General features: G+C 39.5%; 1 protein-coding gene across 3 annotated transcripts in view; it reads left to right on the forward strand.

The window, feature by feature from the left end:
* KDM4C (lysine demethylase 4C) overlaps positions 1-15,480 on the forward strand; it is a 371,183-nt gene that overhangs the window by 68,236 nt on the left and 287,467 nt on the right. For 2 of the 3 annotated variants that reach the window (XM_037156753.2, XM_053656545.1), the window contains exon 5: positions 1,642-1,835. The exons of the other annotated variant lie outside the window; for it this stretch is intronic. In XM_037156753.2, the coding sequence (XP_037012648.2) occupies positions 1,642-1,835 (194 nt within the window). The remainder of the gene's footprint in view (positions 1-1,641; positions 1,836-15,480) is intronic. 3 annotated transcript variants of the gene reach the window in all.

The raw sequence follows: 15,480 nt of genomic DNA on the forward strand, positions 1-15,480 counted from the left end.
TGTATAAGGGAAACATTAGATGTGGTTTTCAGTAAGGCCATTGGCATAGTTATTGTAGAGGGCCTTATTGATACACATACATTAATTTAACACCCCTCTTTAACATCACTTTGAGTAGGTTGTAATGATTTTAAAGGCATTTCGTTATCTTTATATAGGAATGTCACAGTCTCTGATAGTTATATTTGATTATGGGAAAGGCATATGGGAAAATACATTGTTTGTATACACTTTAAACAGTTGTGAATTATAGTGAATTAATAATTGACTGGTAAGTGTTAATTAAAAGAGAATCTTATCACCTTAACTCATACCAGCAACTCTAACCTTTTCTATCATCATCAGGCATGTTGGGTTATTGTTGGAGAACTACATTATTCCAACAATTTTACTAAAGTTTGGATAAGGATTTTTAATGCTTATTATATATTTAAAATTTCTCATCAACATAGAGTTTAACATTTAGTTGAAGAAGCAGTAGAAGCACAGTGATGTATCACACACTAAAATTGAAATGGGTGACAGAGAGGGATAAAAGAAGATATATTTTGCTAGTGCCATCTTGAAAGGATATCTGATTTTGAATATGACTTCTAAACTAATGTGTAAGTAAACAAACTGAAAAACAAAAAAACCCCTCAAAACTGAAAGGTGTGCCAAAGATAGAAAGCATACTCCAGATCATATATTTTGGAGCAATTATTCTTTTGCTTACAGTAAGTGGGGACTTACATTTATTTTGGCAATCAGAAAGTCATTTGGTATAATTTTATGCCAATATTTATATAGAACCTCATTATGTTCATAATAACTTTGGATATACATACATATGTGAGGCCTGTCCAGAAGGTATCCAGCCATATAATATAAAAATAAAGACATTTATTGAAGAAGATTCAAGGAAAATGACACCTCAGTCCCCTTCCAAGTAGGCACCTTGGGACCTCACACAGTTCTCCCAGTTGCCATCAGTTGCTCCATATTTTCCTGAATCTCATCAACAGCCTGAAATGTCTTCCCTTTTAAAGGTGATTTTAGTTTTGGGAAAAGCCAGAAGTTACAGGGCACCAAATCTGGGTTGTAGAGGAGCTGAGTCACCTGCGTGATTTGATGTTTAGCCAAAAAGCTCTGTATGAAACATGATGTATGAGTAGGCATGTTGTCGTGATGAAGCTGCCAGTCATCAGCTGCACATAGCTGTGGCCTCCTGAATCATCCAGATAGTTCCCACTGAGGAATGGTCAAGCTTCATGCAAAATTTGATACAGATTTGTTGGTCTACTTGCTCAGTCATTTGGAATGTCACAGCCACATCGTACACATGCTCATTTAACTGTGTCTACTGCCCCCATCGAGTAATACAGTGAAGTTGTCATTGTTCACGCATGCACATTCCAGTCCACTCTTGGTTGCCAGATTACATTGATGTCTCATAACCATTTTTGTTATATTAACAATGGCTGGACTTTTTCCGGACAGGCCTCTTTGTGTGTTTCTTGAATAATAATTGTTTTGTTTTTCATTTCTAAGTGAATTAAAATATACAGTGTAGTAATTTTGGCAGCTGTTGGTTTGAATAGTAAATGTTATCTTTACTAGTGTGTTAATATTTGATTTTTTTTCTCTCTTTCCTGGTTCCAGGGTGTGGATGAATGGAACATAGCTCGCCTAAATACGGTCTTGGATGTGGTTGAGGAAGAGTGCGGTATTTCTATTGAGGGTGTAAATACCCCTTATCTCTATTTTGGCATGTGGAAAACCACTTTCGCATGGCACACCGAGGATATGGACCTCTACAGCATTAATTATCTCCACTTTGGAGAGCCCAAGTCTTGGCAAGTTACATGTTTAATATTCATTTGCTTTGGAGTGTTGAAGTTTGGGCAAGGCAGTATAAACCTATTGAAGAGGATGTTTTTCTTTTGGTTGAATTAGATTGATAAGAGCTATAAGAAAATTTTTCACTAATAATGAATTGTCCTCCACTATGTGTAGGGTTTTGTTCAAAATCATAAAGCTAGTGGTGACTTGTCTATCTAAGTTGCCTGCAGACTAGTATTTGGGTGATGGATTGATTGATATTTTAGTCTTGAAGAATTTGTTAGGCATCTTTACTTATCTGAGCATTTGTTGGAAGGTATGTGGGAAAGTTTACTTCCTAGATATAAAGTATCAAATTATCTTAATGATTTTCTGGTCCAGTCTCATCTAAATAAATGACAGGTTCCTTATAGTATGTGTTGGCTAGCGGGAGAGGATGATAGGCATGGGTCAAAGGGCAAATTAATGTTGCCTATGTGATCTTGACTTGCAGTTTCCTCTATTTGTGAATCCCTGTCCTCATCTTTCTGAGCGATGGTTTTAAGACTTACTGCTTTCTAAAATGCATCATATAGTACATGCACTACATGTTCGTAATTATTAGTCTGTCAGTCACCTCTGTGTCCTTTGTGTTTAGCTAATTTTATGTTTTAAACTCGTTTTCATGGGTTTTAGTCTTAGGCGAGTTTATTTCCTATAACACCAGCCTGTTTTCTATAATACATGTATATGGAGGATAACACACAGGCAGAAGCATATCAACTGAACAACCCAGGAAATATGATGTCTCTGATGAACCTTTAGTTTGCTCCTCAGCTGCTTGTGCCAGTCCAGCAGCTTTTTGTCTCCAATTTAAAGAGAATGCCCTTTTTTTTTCAAGTGCTGCTGATGAGGAGTTGAGATACAGTATATAAGTTCTAGGCTCATCTTGCCATTGAGATTTTATCATTTGGCGAAGTGAGAAATTGTAAACTGTCTCCAAAAGAATTCAATTATAGTAAAACTTCCTAATGATTGAAAATGACATCTAATTGGAAGGGAAATTTTAGGTACAAGAGCAGAGTTCTTAGGACATATAAGAGAAATCCAGGCAGTTTTTAGTTTGCTGTGGAGTTTTTATTTAAAAAAACTTACTGGGAAGCCTTTTAACTTATTTTAAAGGTAAGCACATTTAATCTTAGCATTCTGCTTTCTTAATGGAATAAATCAAATTTAAAGATTTTTAAATGCATGGTCTATGACCTAGAGAGGCTTTGTGACAAAAAGTGTGCTGAGAGTTTTCATTATATAGGTGTTTACTGAGGGGCAGTTGTGAGTACATACTCGAGGCCCCATTGACTTCTCTTTGTCATATTTCTTCAACACTCTAAACATCTGTTGGAATTAGTACTTTTGGGACTTAGCTACCAGGGACTATGAGAAATATTATAAAGTAGCGCATAGGCTCCTGGGCAGTTTCTCAGCTGCATATTATCACCATGCTCTTTTTGACACCCCCTTTCAGTGTGGATAAAATGAAATGGATAAGTTCAACATGTTGGTGAAATCTTAGTATATAGTCAACCATATACTATATTTCCCTTAGGATATCTGAAAAATTAGTAACAAAACTTTTCTGGAGGTTTGTTTGATTATTAATTAATGTGAGTTTTTAGTATTAGGAGTTTTGATGAGGTCTCTGCTTTCCTATGAAGAAATATGATTTTTTCCTCTTGTACTGGAAACAGGTTTATGTTATCTGCTAATGGTTGCTTAGGGGAAAATATTCTGGTCAGGAATGAGGCTGATTTTAGAATCTTGTGTCTTTGGGAAGGAACACCACTGTTTATGAGAGAATAATGATGCCAGTTTCAAAAATACTCCTTTCTCCCAGCATGTATATATTTCAGTATTTAATTACGCTATTGGTTAGTAATTATATAGTCTCCATTATATGCATTAAGGGTAGATTTATATAACACTATTATCTTTAACCATCGTCTATAATGATAAAGCAGTAAAACACAGCAGTGAGTATGACAGCTAATCTACATTCCAGTTTTAAGATAACTACTTTAGGAAGCTAGTGATACAAATGACTCTAAGGAAATTTCCCAGTAGGTTTATGAAAGATTATATTAGATCAGCATAAATACTTGTGAGGTATACTCTATCATCATTAAAATTCCGTTTTAGTAATCATCATACTATATTTGGAGTGAGCTTTGAAAGTAAGTAAAAACAATACAAATTCATGTAAATATTGGGAGGCAAGGACTGTTTGTGGCAGAACTTAGACACGAAGGACCATCATTCAGGGATCTATTCCTTATTCTGCTGCTAACGTTTGACTTTGGGCAAATAACTGTACTTCTGGGGATTTCAGCTTCCTTACCTACAGAATGAGAAGGTTAATCAGTATAATCTGCAACCATAGGAATATTTTTAAAGTATATCTTATTGATTATGCTATTACAGTTGTCCCAGTTTTTCTTCCCTTTTACTCCCTTTCATCTTGCACCCCCCCCTTTCCACCAGCAATTGCCACTCCCCAGTTCATGTCCATGGATTGTACATATAAGTTGTTTGGCTTCTCCATTTCCCATACTTTTCTTAACCTTTTCCTGTCTATTTTGAGCCTACTATTTATGCTTCTTTATTCCCTGTACCTTTCCCCCCATTTTACCATGCCTCCCCCGCTAACCTTCCATGTGATCTCCATTTCTGTGATTCTGTTTATGTTCCAGTTGTTTGATTAGTTTTTTAAAAATATATTTTATTATGCCATTACAGTTGTCCTGTTCCCCCCTTCATTCCCCTCCACCCTGCAAATCCCCGTTCCCACCATTCCCACCTTTAGTTTATGTCCATGTGTCACAAGTTCTTCAGATTCTATATTTCCCATACTATTCTTGCCCTCCCCCCATCTATTTTCTACCTACTGTCTATGCTACTTATACTCTGTACCCTCTCCCCGCTTCTCCTCTTCCCACTCCCCCGTTGCTAACCCTCCATGTGATTTCCATTTCTATGGTTCTGCTCCTGATCTAGCTGTCCTCTTAGTTTGCTTTTGTTTTAGGTGTGGTTGTTAATAATAAGTGTGAGTTTGCTGTCCTTTCACTGTTCATATTTTTTATCTTCTTTTTCTTAGATAAGTCCTTTTAACATTTCATATAATAAAGGTTTGGTGATGATGAACTCCTCCAACTTGAGCTCATCTGAGAAGCACTTTATCTGCCCTTCCATTCTAAATGAAAGCTTTGCTGGATAGAGCAATCTTGGGTGTAGGTCTTTGGATTTAATGACTTGGAATACTTCTTTCCAGCCCCTTCTTGCCTGTAAGGTCTCTTTTGAGAAATCTGCTGACAGTCTGATGGGAACTCCTTTGTAGGTGACTGTCCCCTTATCTCTTGCTGCTTCTAGGATTCTCTCCTTCATTTTAATCTTGGCTAATGTAATGATGATGTGCCTTGGTGTGTTCCTTCTTGGGTCCAACTTCTTTGGGACTCTCTGAGCTTCCTGGATTTTCCGGAAGTCTATTTCCTTTGCCAGATTGGGGAAGTTCTCCTTTATTATTTGTTCAGATAAGTTTTCCAGTTGTTGCTCTTCCTCTTCCCCTTCTGGTACCCTTATAATTCGGATGTTGGAATGTTTAAAGATGTCCTGAAGGTTCCTAAGCCTCTCCTCATTTTTTTGAATTCTTGTTTCTTCATCCAATTCTGTTTGGTCACTTTTTTCTTCCTTCTGGTCCACTCCCTTGATTTGAGTCCCAGTTTCCTTTCCATCACTATTGGTTTCCTGTGCAATTTCCTTCATTTCAATTAGTTTAGCCTTCATATGTTCCTCTAATTTGTGACTAAAATCAATCAGTTCTGTGAGCCTCCTAATCACCATTGTTTTGAACTGTGCATCTGATAGGTTGGCTATCTCTTGGTTGCTTAGAAGTGTTGGCTCTGGGGCTTGGAGCTGTTCTCCTGGAACCATAATGTTTTGGTCAGGTCACGCCTGTTACATATGAGGGGCGGAGCCTTAGGTGTTCACCAGGGCAGGGCGAGCCATTTGCTGGGTTGTGATGCTGTATGTGGGGGCAAGGTCAGAGAGGGGCAATGGTGTTTGTTCCGCTCTCCCTCGGATTTCAGTCCCCTTTGCTGCTTCCCGCAAGCAAACTGGGCCTCCTGGAGCTGTCTCCAGGGTGTGTGAGCCTTTGCACCCTCCAGAACCCTGTGGGTCTCTCTGTGAGCCTGGAAGCCTCTCCCAGCACCTTGACCCCTGAACGTTTTTCCAGTTGGTGCTTTTAGGCTGTAATTCCCATCGCTGGGGCCCTGGGTTGTGTGGTCTGTCTCATTGCTCACTCCTTCACCTGGTTTATCTGAGTGTGAATATATGACCATTGTCAGACAGCCGTCTTGCACCCTCACTGGGTCTGCCCGTTGCCACCCCACACCTGGGATCTGCCAGCCACCTCCTGTGTGCCTGGGTCGGTCCAGCCACTTTTTCCTGTGCGACCACTCTCTGCCAGCCGCTGACTCCAGTCTGGGCCACTCCAGTCTGGCTGCGGTCCAGCCCTCTTACCAGTCTGGCTGAATGGTTCGTAGGTGTCGGATTTCTGTATAGTTCAATTTTCTGTGTTTTGGTTGCATTTTTGTTGCTAAATCTTTGTTGTCTTTAAACTTGGTTGTGCAAGGAGGCACAGTGTTTCCACCTACTCCATCTGGGCTGGAAGTCTTGATTAGTTTTTCTTTTTTCTTTTTACATTCAGCTGCTGAGAGTTGTGAGTTTATTGTCATTTTACTGTTCATATTTTTGATCATCTCCTTTTTCTTAGATAAATCCCTTTAACATTTCATATAATAAGGGCTTGGTGATGATGAACTCCTTGAATTAGACCTTATCTGAAAAGCACTTTATCTGCCCTCCCATTCTAAATGATAGCTTTGCTGGATAGAGCAATCTTGGTTGTAGTCCTTGCTTTTCATGAATTTGAATACTTCTTTTCAGCCCCTTCTTGCCTGAAAGTTTGAGAAATCAGCTGATAGTCTTATGGGAACTCTGTTGTAGATAACTGCCTCCTTTTCTCTTGCTGCTTTTAAGATTCTCTCCTTATCTTTAATGCTGGGTAATGTAATTATGATGTGCCTTCCTTGGGTCCAACTTCTTTGGGACTGAGCTTCCTAGACTTCCTGAAAGTCTGTCTCTTTTGCTAGATTAGGGAAGTTCTCCATTATTTTTTAAAAATAAGTTTCCAATTTCTTGCTCTCTCTCTTCTCATTCTGGTACCCCTATGATTCAGATGTTGTAATGTTTAAAGTTGTCCTGAAGCTTTCTTCATTCTGTTCTGATTGAATGTTTATTTCTTCCTTTTGCTCCAAATTGTTGATTTGAGTCCTGGTTTTCTTTCCTTCACTTTTGGTGTCCTATACATTCCTCTTTATTTCACTTTGCACAGTCTTTACTTTTTCCTCCATTTTGTGACCATACTCAGCCATTTCTGTGAGCATCCTGATTATCTGTGTTTTGAACTGTGCATCTGGTAGGTTGTCTATCTCTTCATCACTTAGTTCTATTTTTGGAGATTTGATTTGTTCTTTCATTAGGGCCATATTTTATTTTGGTTTCGCATAGTTGTTATATTTTAAGGAGCAGAGCCTTAGGTATTTGCCAGGGTGGGGCAACCTGTTTGTGTGTTGTGGCTCTCTATGTGGGGGAGTGGTCCGAGAAAGAGCAATGTTAACTTCCTCAGTTCTCGGCAGAATTTTAGTCACTTTCCCTGCTACTCAGAAGCAAATGGGGCCCTTTTGGTACTGATCCTGGGTTAGTGAGCTCTCCAACAAACTCACTTATGAGGCTGGAAGTTTTTCCTGCTGCCTCAACACCCACAGGTTTTTACCACTGGAGGTTTTGAGTCTTTATTTCCCTGTGCTGGAAACCTGGGGTGAGCAGTCTCTCTCTCGCTCCCAGTAGTTCTTCCCAGTTATCTGCATGCAAATGTGGGAACACAGGTCTGCTAGCTGATGCTCTGCCATGTGTCCTGTTCTCCCTGGCTGCCTGTGTCCACTCCTGCTACCTGTCTAAATGAATGTTTCTTCTTTGACTTCTTGGTTGTTAGATTTCCATACAGTTCGATTTTCTGGCAGTTCTGGTCATTTTTTTATTTTCAGCTATGTTATCCTTTTGGTTATGCGAGGAGACAAAGTGTATCTACCTACACCTCCATCTTGCTTGGAAGTTCAAAAAAAGCTGCTTATATTTCTAATGCTCACTTATTCGCTGAAACTGTTCTTGTTAGGATTTTTTTTCTCACTGTCATTTCCTCACTTATGACTGTCTGTCAATATGGCTGCTAGAGTTTCTCTTTTTCATCTAAGTGTTCTGTCTGTTGGTGGTCCACAGATAGCATTCAGCTCTGGCTGAATTCCTTTACTTAGAGTTTTTTATCTGGTGTCTTATAGGGCCTCAACTCAAGGGCTTTATTATCTAGGTCATACTTATAGATGTCCAGCTTGTATGATAAGGACTGACGATGCCTAAGTGACACAGCCTTACAAATGCATTCATTGTGACTGTAGTTTTGGTTGCTAGGGAAATCTACTCTGACATCAGATTTGTGGGGCAGAGGTTTCATGGATTATGCTCCAGAAAGAACACCTGTTAGAAAAACAGGACTGGGCAGGAGGGGAAGCGAGAGTGCAGTGGAGCCCTGTGCAGATCCCATAGGTGGGTCTGCTGTTAGGGCCCTTACGAATTCCTCCAGATTGAGGGGAGAGGGCGAGGCCGTTGTACTCGTATCATTCACTGCATATGGGACACCAGTCCTTCTCTTTCCAGAGGCCAGGATCTTGGGTAGGGTATATAACTTTGGGTTAGAGTGGGGTAAGGCAAGGATCAGCCTCTCCTTGATGAAGGCACTGAGAAGGGGGCCTCATCTGGAGGGGTACTTGGGCCTCTATCACAGCACCCTCTACAGTGTCACATTCATTTGCTTTTAAGACCTGAAAAGTAAGCAATGCTCTATTTTCCACAGTTAACTAATGAGACTTTATAATTTAAATAAAATATTAATGTGTAAACTTTAATAAATTCATAAATATTAAACCTTGTTAACATCAATAATGGGAAAATGTAACATGATCATGCATATAAAATCCATAGTTGTTCAGCCTTCTTTTTGATACAGTTAAAAATATACCTTGAAACAGTATAGTCTCAGCAATGTTCTTCCTTTTGGTTCATCAGCTTCTTTATGTACTACTGAGTTTAAACTGCAGAGAGCTATACTGATAAAATACCGAAGATAACTTGGATTCTGGGATTTGAATAAACCTATAGACCCCACACCGGAATGGGGAATGTGATTTTGAACTGTCATCAATTGAAAACTTGGTGATTGAAAATAAGATCTGACACTTGACTTGAAAGGTTCATTTTTGAACGCTTCAAAATAACCTTTGGCTTTCTGGAAAAATGGATGAAAACACCGTGTCAGATCCACCTTACAGTTTTTGGTCATTTTCATAATAAAATGCATTACGACAACAACAACAAAAACAACAAAAGAATATACCTTGATTAAAAACTATATTGTAAATTATCTACTTCAGAAATATTGAGTTTTGTGAAATATAGGTGTGATTCTGTTTTTTTAAAGATTTTATTTCTTTATTTTTTAGACAGAGGGAAGGAAGGGAGAAAGAGAAGGAGAGAAACATCAGTGTGTGGTTCCCTTTCACGTGGCCCCCCACCGGGGACCTGGCCTGCAACACAGGCATGTGCCCTGACTGGGAATTGAACCAGTGACCCTTTAGTTTGCAGGCCAGCACTCATTCCACTGAGCTACACTAACCAGTGCTAGGTGTGATACTTTGGATTTGTGAAGTTTTTTGTAGAACCAAAAAAACCTTAGTTAGTGGTTTAATGGCTTTGTTCTTTGTATCTGAATTTTATTTAAATGCCTTTGTCTTTTGCTTGGTACATATTATAATTTTAGTTTCAAAGGCTAGTGATTTCATTTTTTATTTGTGTTTTAAAAATGAGTGAACATAAGAAGGAAAGCTGGGAGAAGTGTACTGTGTGAATATTGGAACTTAGTTCTGCTATCAGGTATAAAACATTTTCTTCCAAAAGTTGGGTCACCCTTCAGATGTTGCAGAAATTATCGTAAAGGGTGGGCCAATAGCTTGTCACTTCCTTCCTATTGGCATCTTTTTGGTGATTGATTAGGAAACATGAACATCTTGGAATATGGAGTAAGTTAGGTCTGGGGTTGGGTGTCACCTATGTTACCACCTTGTGTAAATAAATTGATTCCTCTAAGCCTTGGTTTCTTCATCAATAAAATGGAGGTGTTAGTAGTAGAACTTAAAGTACAGCATCTTAGCACAAGTTCTAACTTATTATAGGGGCTCAATAAATGGAAGCTGTGATGAGCTCTAATCATAATGATTGGTTGGTTATTCTTTTCACTGAGCTCAACTAACTACAGAAAGCAAGTCAGATGTGCAAGCTCATGCCAGTAAAAAAAGGGGAGGGTCAGTTTAGAGTTGTTTTCTGTCAGAAAACTCCCTGGATAATTGAGCCTGATTATTTAGGGGAGATGACTATGAGCAAAACAACAAGAGGAAGAAGAAATTTAAACCAAGGAGGAAAGGGTTATCGCACACTCAGCCTCAGGGGGAGGGAATAGAGGACAGCCTTGTTTTAGGATTGACCTGCCTGAGCATGGCATGGATCTGGAAGGGGTTCTCCCCTCTGTGCCCTGAGCTGGATTAGCCTTGGATGTCACAGGGTAGATGAAAGCTGGGCCAGCAGGAAACATCAGAAGCACCTGTGAGTGAAACTGACAGAGGGACCCATGTAGTCATTTGTTTCAGCACAGTGCCAGAGGTATGGGCAGTGAGTGGAGCTAGGAACATTGGTTTCTGAACACATTATTGGTAGCCCCAGGGTCCCCGAATGACATTAGGGAGACTGAGGGAGTGATCTGAGAAATAGAAGTTACCCTTTGAGAAGTATTGTTAAACACTTCTAATGGACTGAATATACCTTAAAAAAAGAGACAAGTTCATAGAGAAAACCTGAATCAGAGAAATGGATCTAGTACATTTTGAAAAATAGTTTTATCTATTGGTAGTTTGAAATGTCTGTCTAGTAATTATTCAGGACAGTGCTTATATTACAGCCACCAGGATAACATCATTCTTGGTCCATTCTTTGAGCAAAGCACCCAAAAACATGCTTGGGGGATTATTCTGTTTTCTTTGGCCTTCAAATTAGATCTTTATTTTAATTTATAAAAGACTCTGGTTTTAAATAAAACATCACCTTATAAGTATCTAATTAGTGATAGATCATTAGTGATTCATAGTTTCTTAATGATGTAGTAGAACTGTTTGCAATATTCATCTTTTATATGTAACAAAAAACTCTTAAAGGCTAAATAAACAATGAGTAATTTCAACAAACTGGTATGTACTTGAGGGCATACAATGGTAGACATCTTATTTGGTGATTTTCAAAGAATACAAAAAAAAGTGCAAGAGATACTCATATCTTCAGAGAATAAAGAATTACCTGTGTGACTGAGCAATGGTGGCACTTAACGGAGTGCCTGGCTGTGAACTAGGCACTCACTGTACAAGGTCGGGTGAAAAGGGTAATTCATGTGAGCATTTCTGGGTTGTAGTAGGTGTGCTGTCCCTCACAGAACTCAGTGCCTATCCAGACAAAAGTTATTTATGCATAGCAGCTAGTTATGGAAGGTAGTGGAAAGATGATAAATACTACATGAAAAATGTAACAGAAGTGTTCTGGGTGAAAGAAGAGTGAGATTGCCGAGATTTATCATATTCAAAGAAAGCTTCAAGGGAGATGTGGAATCTGGGCGGGGCTTGGGACGTTGGGATTTGAAGCAGAACGGAGGGGGCTCTTTGAGGTGAGGAGTGAGGTCAAAGCCTGTGTGAGTGATAGAATAATTTATAGTCTAGCCTACTGAGAATAGACTGTTGATATTTAAGGCTGGGGCTAAACTGGGGGTGGGGTGGGGTCCTGAAAGCCAGCCAGTAAGGAATAAAGGTTTTTATATTCTGATAGTGCTGTGAGGACTGTAGCTGCCCCAGGGAGGTAGAGGCAAGAGAGTAGACTTAACGATTGTAGTCTAGTGGGGGCAGATCAAGATTGAAATTGAGGTTGATGCTGCCAGGAGATGGATAGAAGATTTTGAGGCTATGGAGTGGATGGGGCTTGAAATTAGCAATGGGAGCAGCGAGGATGAGAAATAAATAAGAGGTGACTCTGGTAGTTCTAGTTTGGAAGGCTAGGGGAAAATGGATTGTGAGCTGAAATGGGAATTCTAGGAGAGATAATCCGCTTAAAGGGGGAAATATGAATTTAATGTCGTGTATGTAGGAACTTTTGAAGTCATGGAATACTGTTATAGAAAAATCTAGGAAATGGTCAGGGCCATAGAAGTAGGACTTCTCTGACTTGAGGTCACTAACTATCTGTAACAGAACCTCTTTCTATAGGCCCTTCAACTTGTTGCCTCTGCTTAGTTACCAGTTCTTCCTGCTGGACAGATTTTCAATAGGGAAGCAAAGTGAAAGGATCTGATCGGGCTACATGGACTGTGAGGGCAAAGCTTGAGGCAGGGTTAACTAATTAAGAGGCTACAGTGGTAATTTGTGTGATAGAGAATGGTGGCCTGGACCACGGTGGTGGCAATGGGGACAGAGAAATGTCTTGAACAAATGAAAGGTAGAAAATGTAAAATGTGGGGGTTGATTGAATTAGGGGAATGTAACCACAGCTCCCACATTTCTGGGTAGTTGGTTGGATGGGGAACTCAAGGCAAAGCAGATCTGACAGGATGATGATGGAGGATTAAGCTTTGGACAAATTGTTTGAGGGCTGCCAAATGAACTTGCTGAATTACTGTTGGCTTTAGAGATTCAGAGCTTAGGGGACATGTATGGAGTGGAGCATGTGGGTGATCTTGAAGCCTTGAGTGAAGGTGGTTTCCTCAGGGAGGAAGGTGAAGACACCAAAACACAGAATCAGGGGAAACATCAGTGTTAGGTGTGGCAAGAGTAGAAGGTAGAAAACCACTGGAGATGAGTTGGGTCATGAACTAACTCAAGGGAAGTGAGCATTTCAAGAAACTATTAAAAAATTTCACCCTGCTGGTGTGGCTGAGTGGATTGAATGCCATCTGGCGAACTAAGGGGTCACTGGTTCAATTACCAATCAGAGCATATGCCTTGGTTGTGGGCCGGGTCTCTAGTAAGGGGTGCTCAAGAGGCAACCACACATTGATGTCTCCTTCTCTCTCCCTAAAAATAATTTTTAAAAAAGCTTTAAAAAATTCCAGACAGAAAAATGTTAGATAAAGACAAAAAAATGTGACAACCTTTGTCTGAGCAGCTATATTGAGAGTGATGAAACTAATAGGATCCAGAGTTCACTGGACTCCAGTGTGAATGGTAGTAAAAAGTGTGGCAAGCATTGGAAGTCATGCGTGTAAGGGGAGGAAAAGAAAGCAGATGAGCCCTGGCTGGTGTGGCTCAGTGGACTGATTGCTGGCCTTGAAGCCAACTGGTTGGATTCCCAGTCAGGGCACATGCTTCGGTTGCAGACCAAGTCCCCAGTAGGGGGCGCGTGAGAAGCAACCACCCATTGATATTTCTCTCCCTCTCTGTCTCCCTTCCCCTCTCTATAAAAAACCCCCTAAAATCTAAAAAAAGAAGAAAAAAGAAAGCAGATGGATGGTAGCAAGATGAAGGACTCAGGAAAGTTATTTATTTGTTATTTTATTTATAGGGTGAGGCAAAAGTAGGTTTACAGTTTGTATGGAAATAATACGGTAATTAATAAATAATAATCAAGAATGAACTGTATTTTGTGGACTCAACAACTGTAAGCCTACTTTTGTCGCATCCTGTATTTAGGCAGATGTCTAAATGCTGGTGACAAAGTGTCAGAGGGATGGGCAGACAGGCAGTATTTTGATGCTATAATTTCAAAAAAATTATTGAAAATCGCTTAGTGTTTCCATGAAGTAGTATATTGAAAGAAATGAACAAAATCTTGGATGTTATCAGAGTAGCAGGATTTCAAACTTTTTGAAAACATGCTAGTGATTTAGTGTTTTTTGGCTTTTATACCCTATGACTTGCTCTTATTCAGAGTATTCTTCTTTCAAATGTGGTCTGATAGTGGCTTATACCAATTAAGAAAAAGTTTTTTAGATGAAAAATATTAACATTCTTATAAAGTTAGAACCTTTTGCTAGTTGACTTATACTTTTTTACTCATTTTTTAGTTTTTATTAAATAATTAGATGATGTTTGTCAGTGCTCACCACGACATTCATAGGAACTAAATTTTTAGGCAATTATATTGGGAAATTAGATTCCCCCAACCTATGCCATTTAAGTGGAAATTAAGTACCTCAGACCTGCCCATCTACCTTTGAGCACACTTTGTCCTTCACAGCCTGTTGATACATTATAAGAATGTGTAGGATCCAGGAGGAAGAAAGAAAAGGCAAGGCGGAATGGGGAAACCTAAAAATGTGGGGTCCTGGGAGATGCTTAAATCTTGGGAGAAAGTTTTGATTGAAATAGACATTTGAACAGACTGGGAAGTTGGGACTCGCAATGGTTGATCCTGGGTATAGTAGGCTGACTCTATAGATAGTTTGCAAATTGGCCTAAATAATTACTTACCCTTTCTCTCCATTTCCCACTTTCATGATTTTTTTCTTCTTTCTGTATCCTGCTTCTCCTTTACATCTTCTGTTTTTGTATAGCAGGAAGAAAATTCATCATTTGAGAGCAAAAGTCAGCAAACAGTAACTGAGCATCTGCTCAGCTGGTGCTGTGTTTCAGGAGAAAGACATCACCCTTGCCCAAGGGAGCTTGATAGGAGAGCAGGAAGGCAGAAAGGCAAACAAACAAACCAATAAATTCTCAGTGCCATGGTGGAAGCCTATATTCTGTGTGGTTGGTCAGCAAGAGGGAATGGGAAGCTCTCCCTGGGGGTGACTCTGGCTGAGCTTGGAAAAAGGAGTGGATGTTTTGGTGAACTGGACAGGGGTGATAAGGCCATAGAAGGTCCAGAAATAGGAGCTGGAAAGGATAAGAGGTGTGAAATAACAAGGGCAATGTCTAAACCAGGCAAGAGAAGAGGAGCTGCCCCTTGCAGTCATTTTCTCCTAGTGTGCTTCACTGAGTGAATGCAGTGTGGCTTTCAGTTTGAGGATTTGGTTGTCCTCAGGAAATTTTGCATGTCTTCCTGTGTTAAGGGGCTGTGTGGTTGGAAGGAAGTTTTTATCCTTCAATGATTTCTGATGCTATAGAACTGTAGCAATTGTTCATTAGCCATAAAAATTTTATTAATAATCACTTACAGTCTTAAAATGAACTGGATTTTTCGGAAAGTTTTAATGTTCATTAATCCTCTCATGAGAAATCTGCACAATCTTGACAGTCACTACAGAACCTTCACTCCTTCATGTCTACACCAGCATTGGTCTTTGCAGTCCCCCTGGGTTTCTTTGTTCTGTTCTTGTGGTCCTTTTGCTGTTTTGTTGAGGTCTTTTTCTCTCATATAGACCATGTCTTGCAAGTCTATGTTTGGGTTTATTTTTCTTTTCTTTTTCTTTTTAAAGCCTTTATTTATTTATTT

This window comes from Artibeus jamaicensis, unplaced genomic scaffold (genome assembly GCF_021234435.1).
Source record: "Artibeus jamaicensis isolate MK-2021 breed Jamaican fruit bat unplaced genomic scaffold, CSHL_Jam_final scaffold_1964, whole genome shotgun sequence".
NCBI classification, from domain to species: domain Eukaryota; kingdom Metazoa; phylum Chordata; class Mammalia; order Chiroptera; family Phyllostomidae; genus Artibeus; species Artibeus jamaicensis.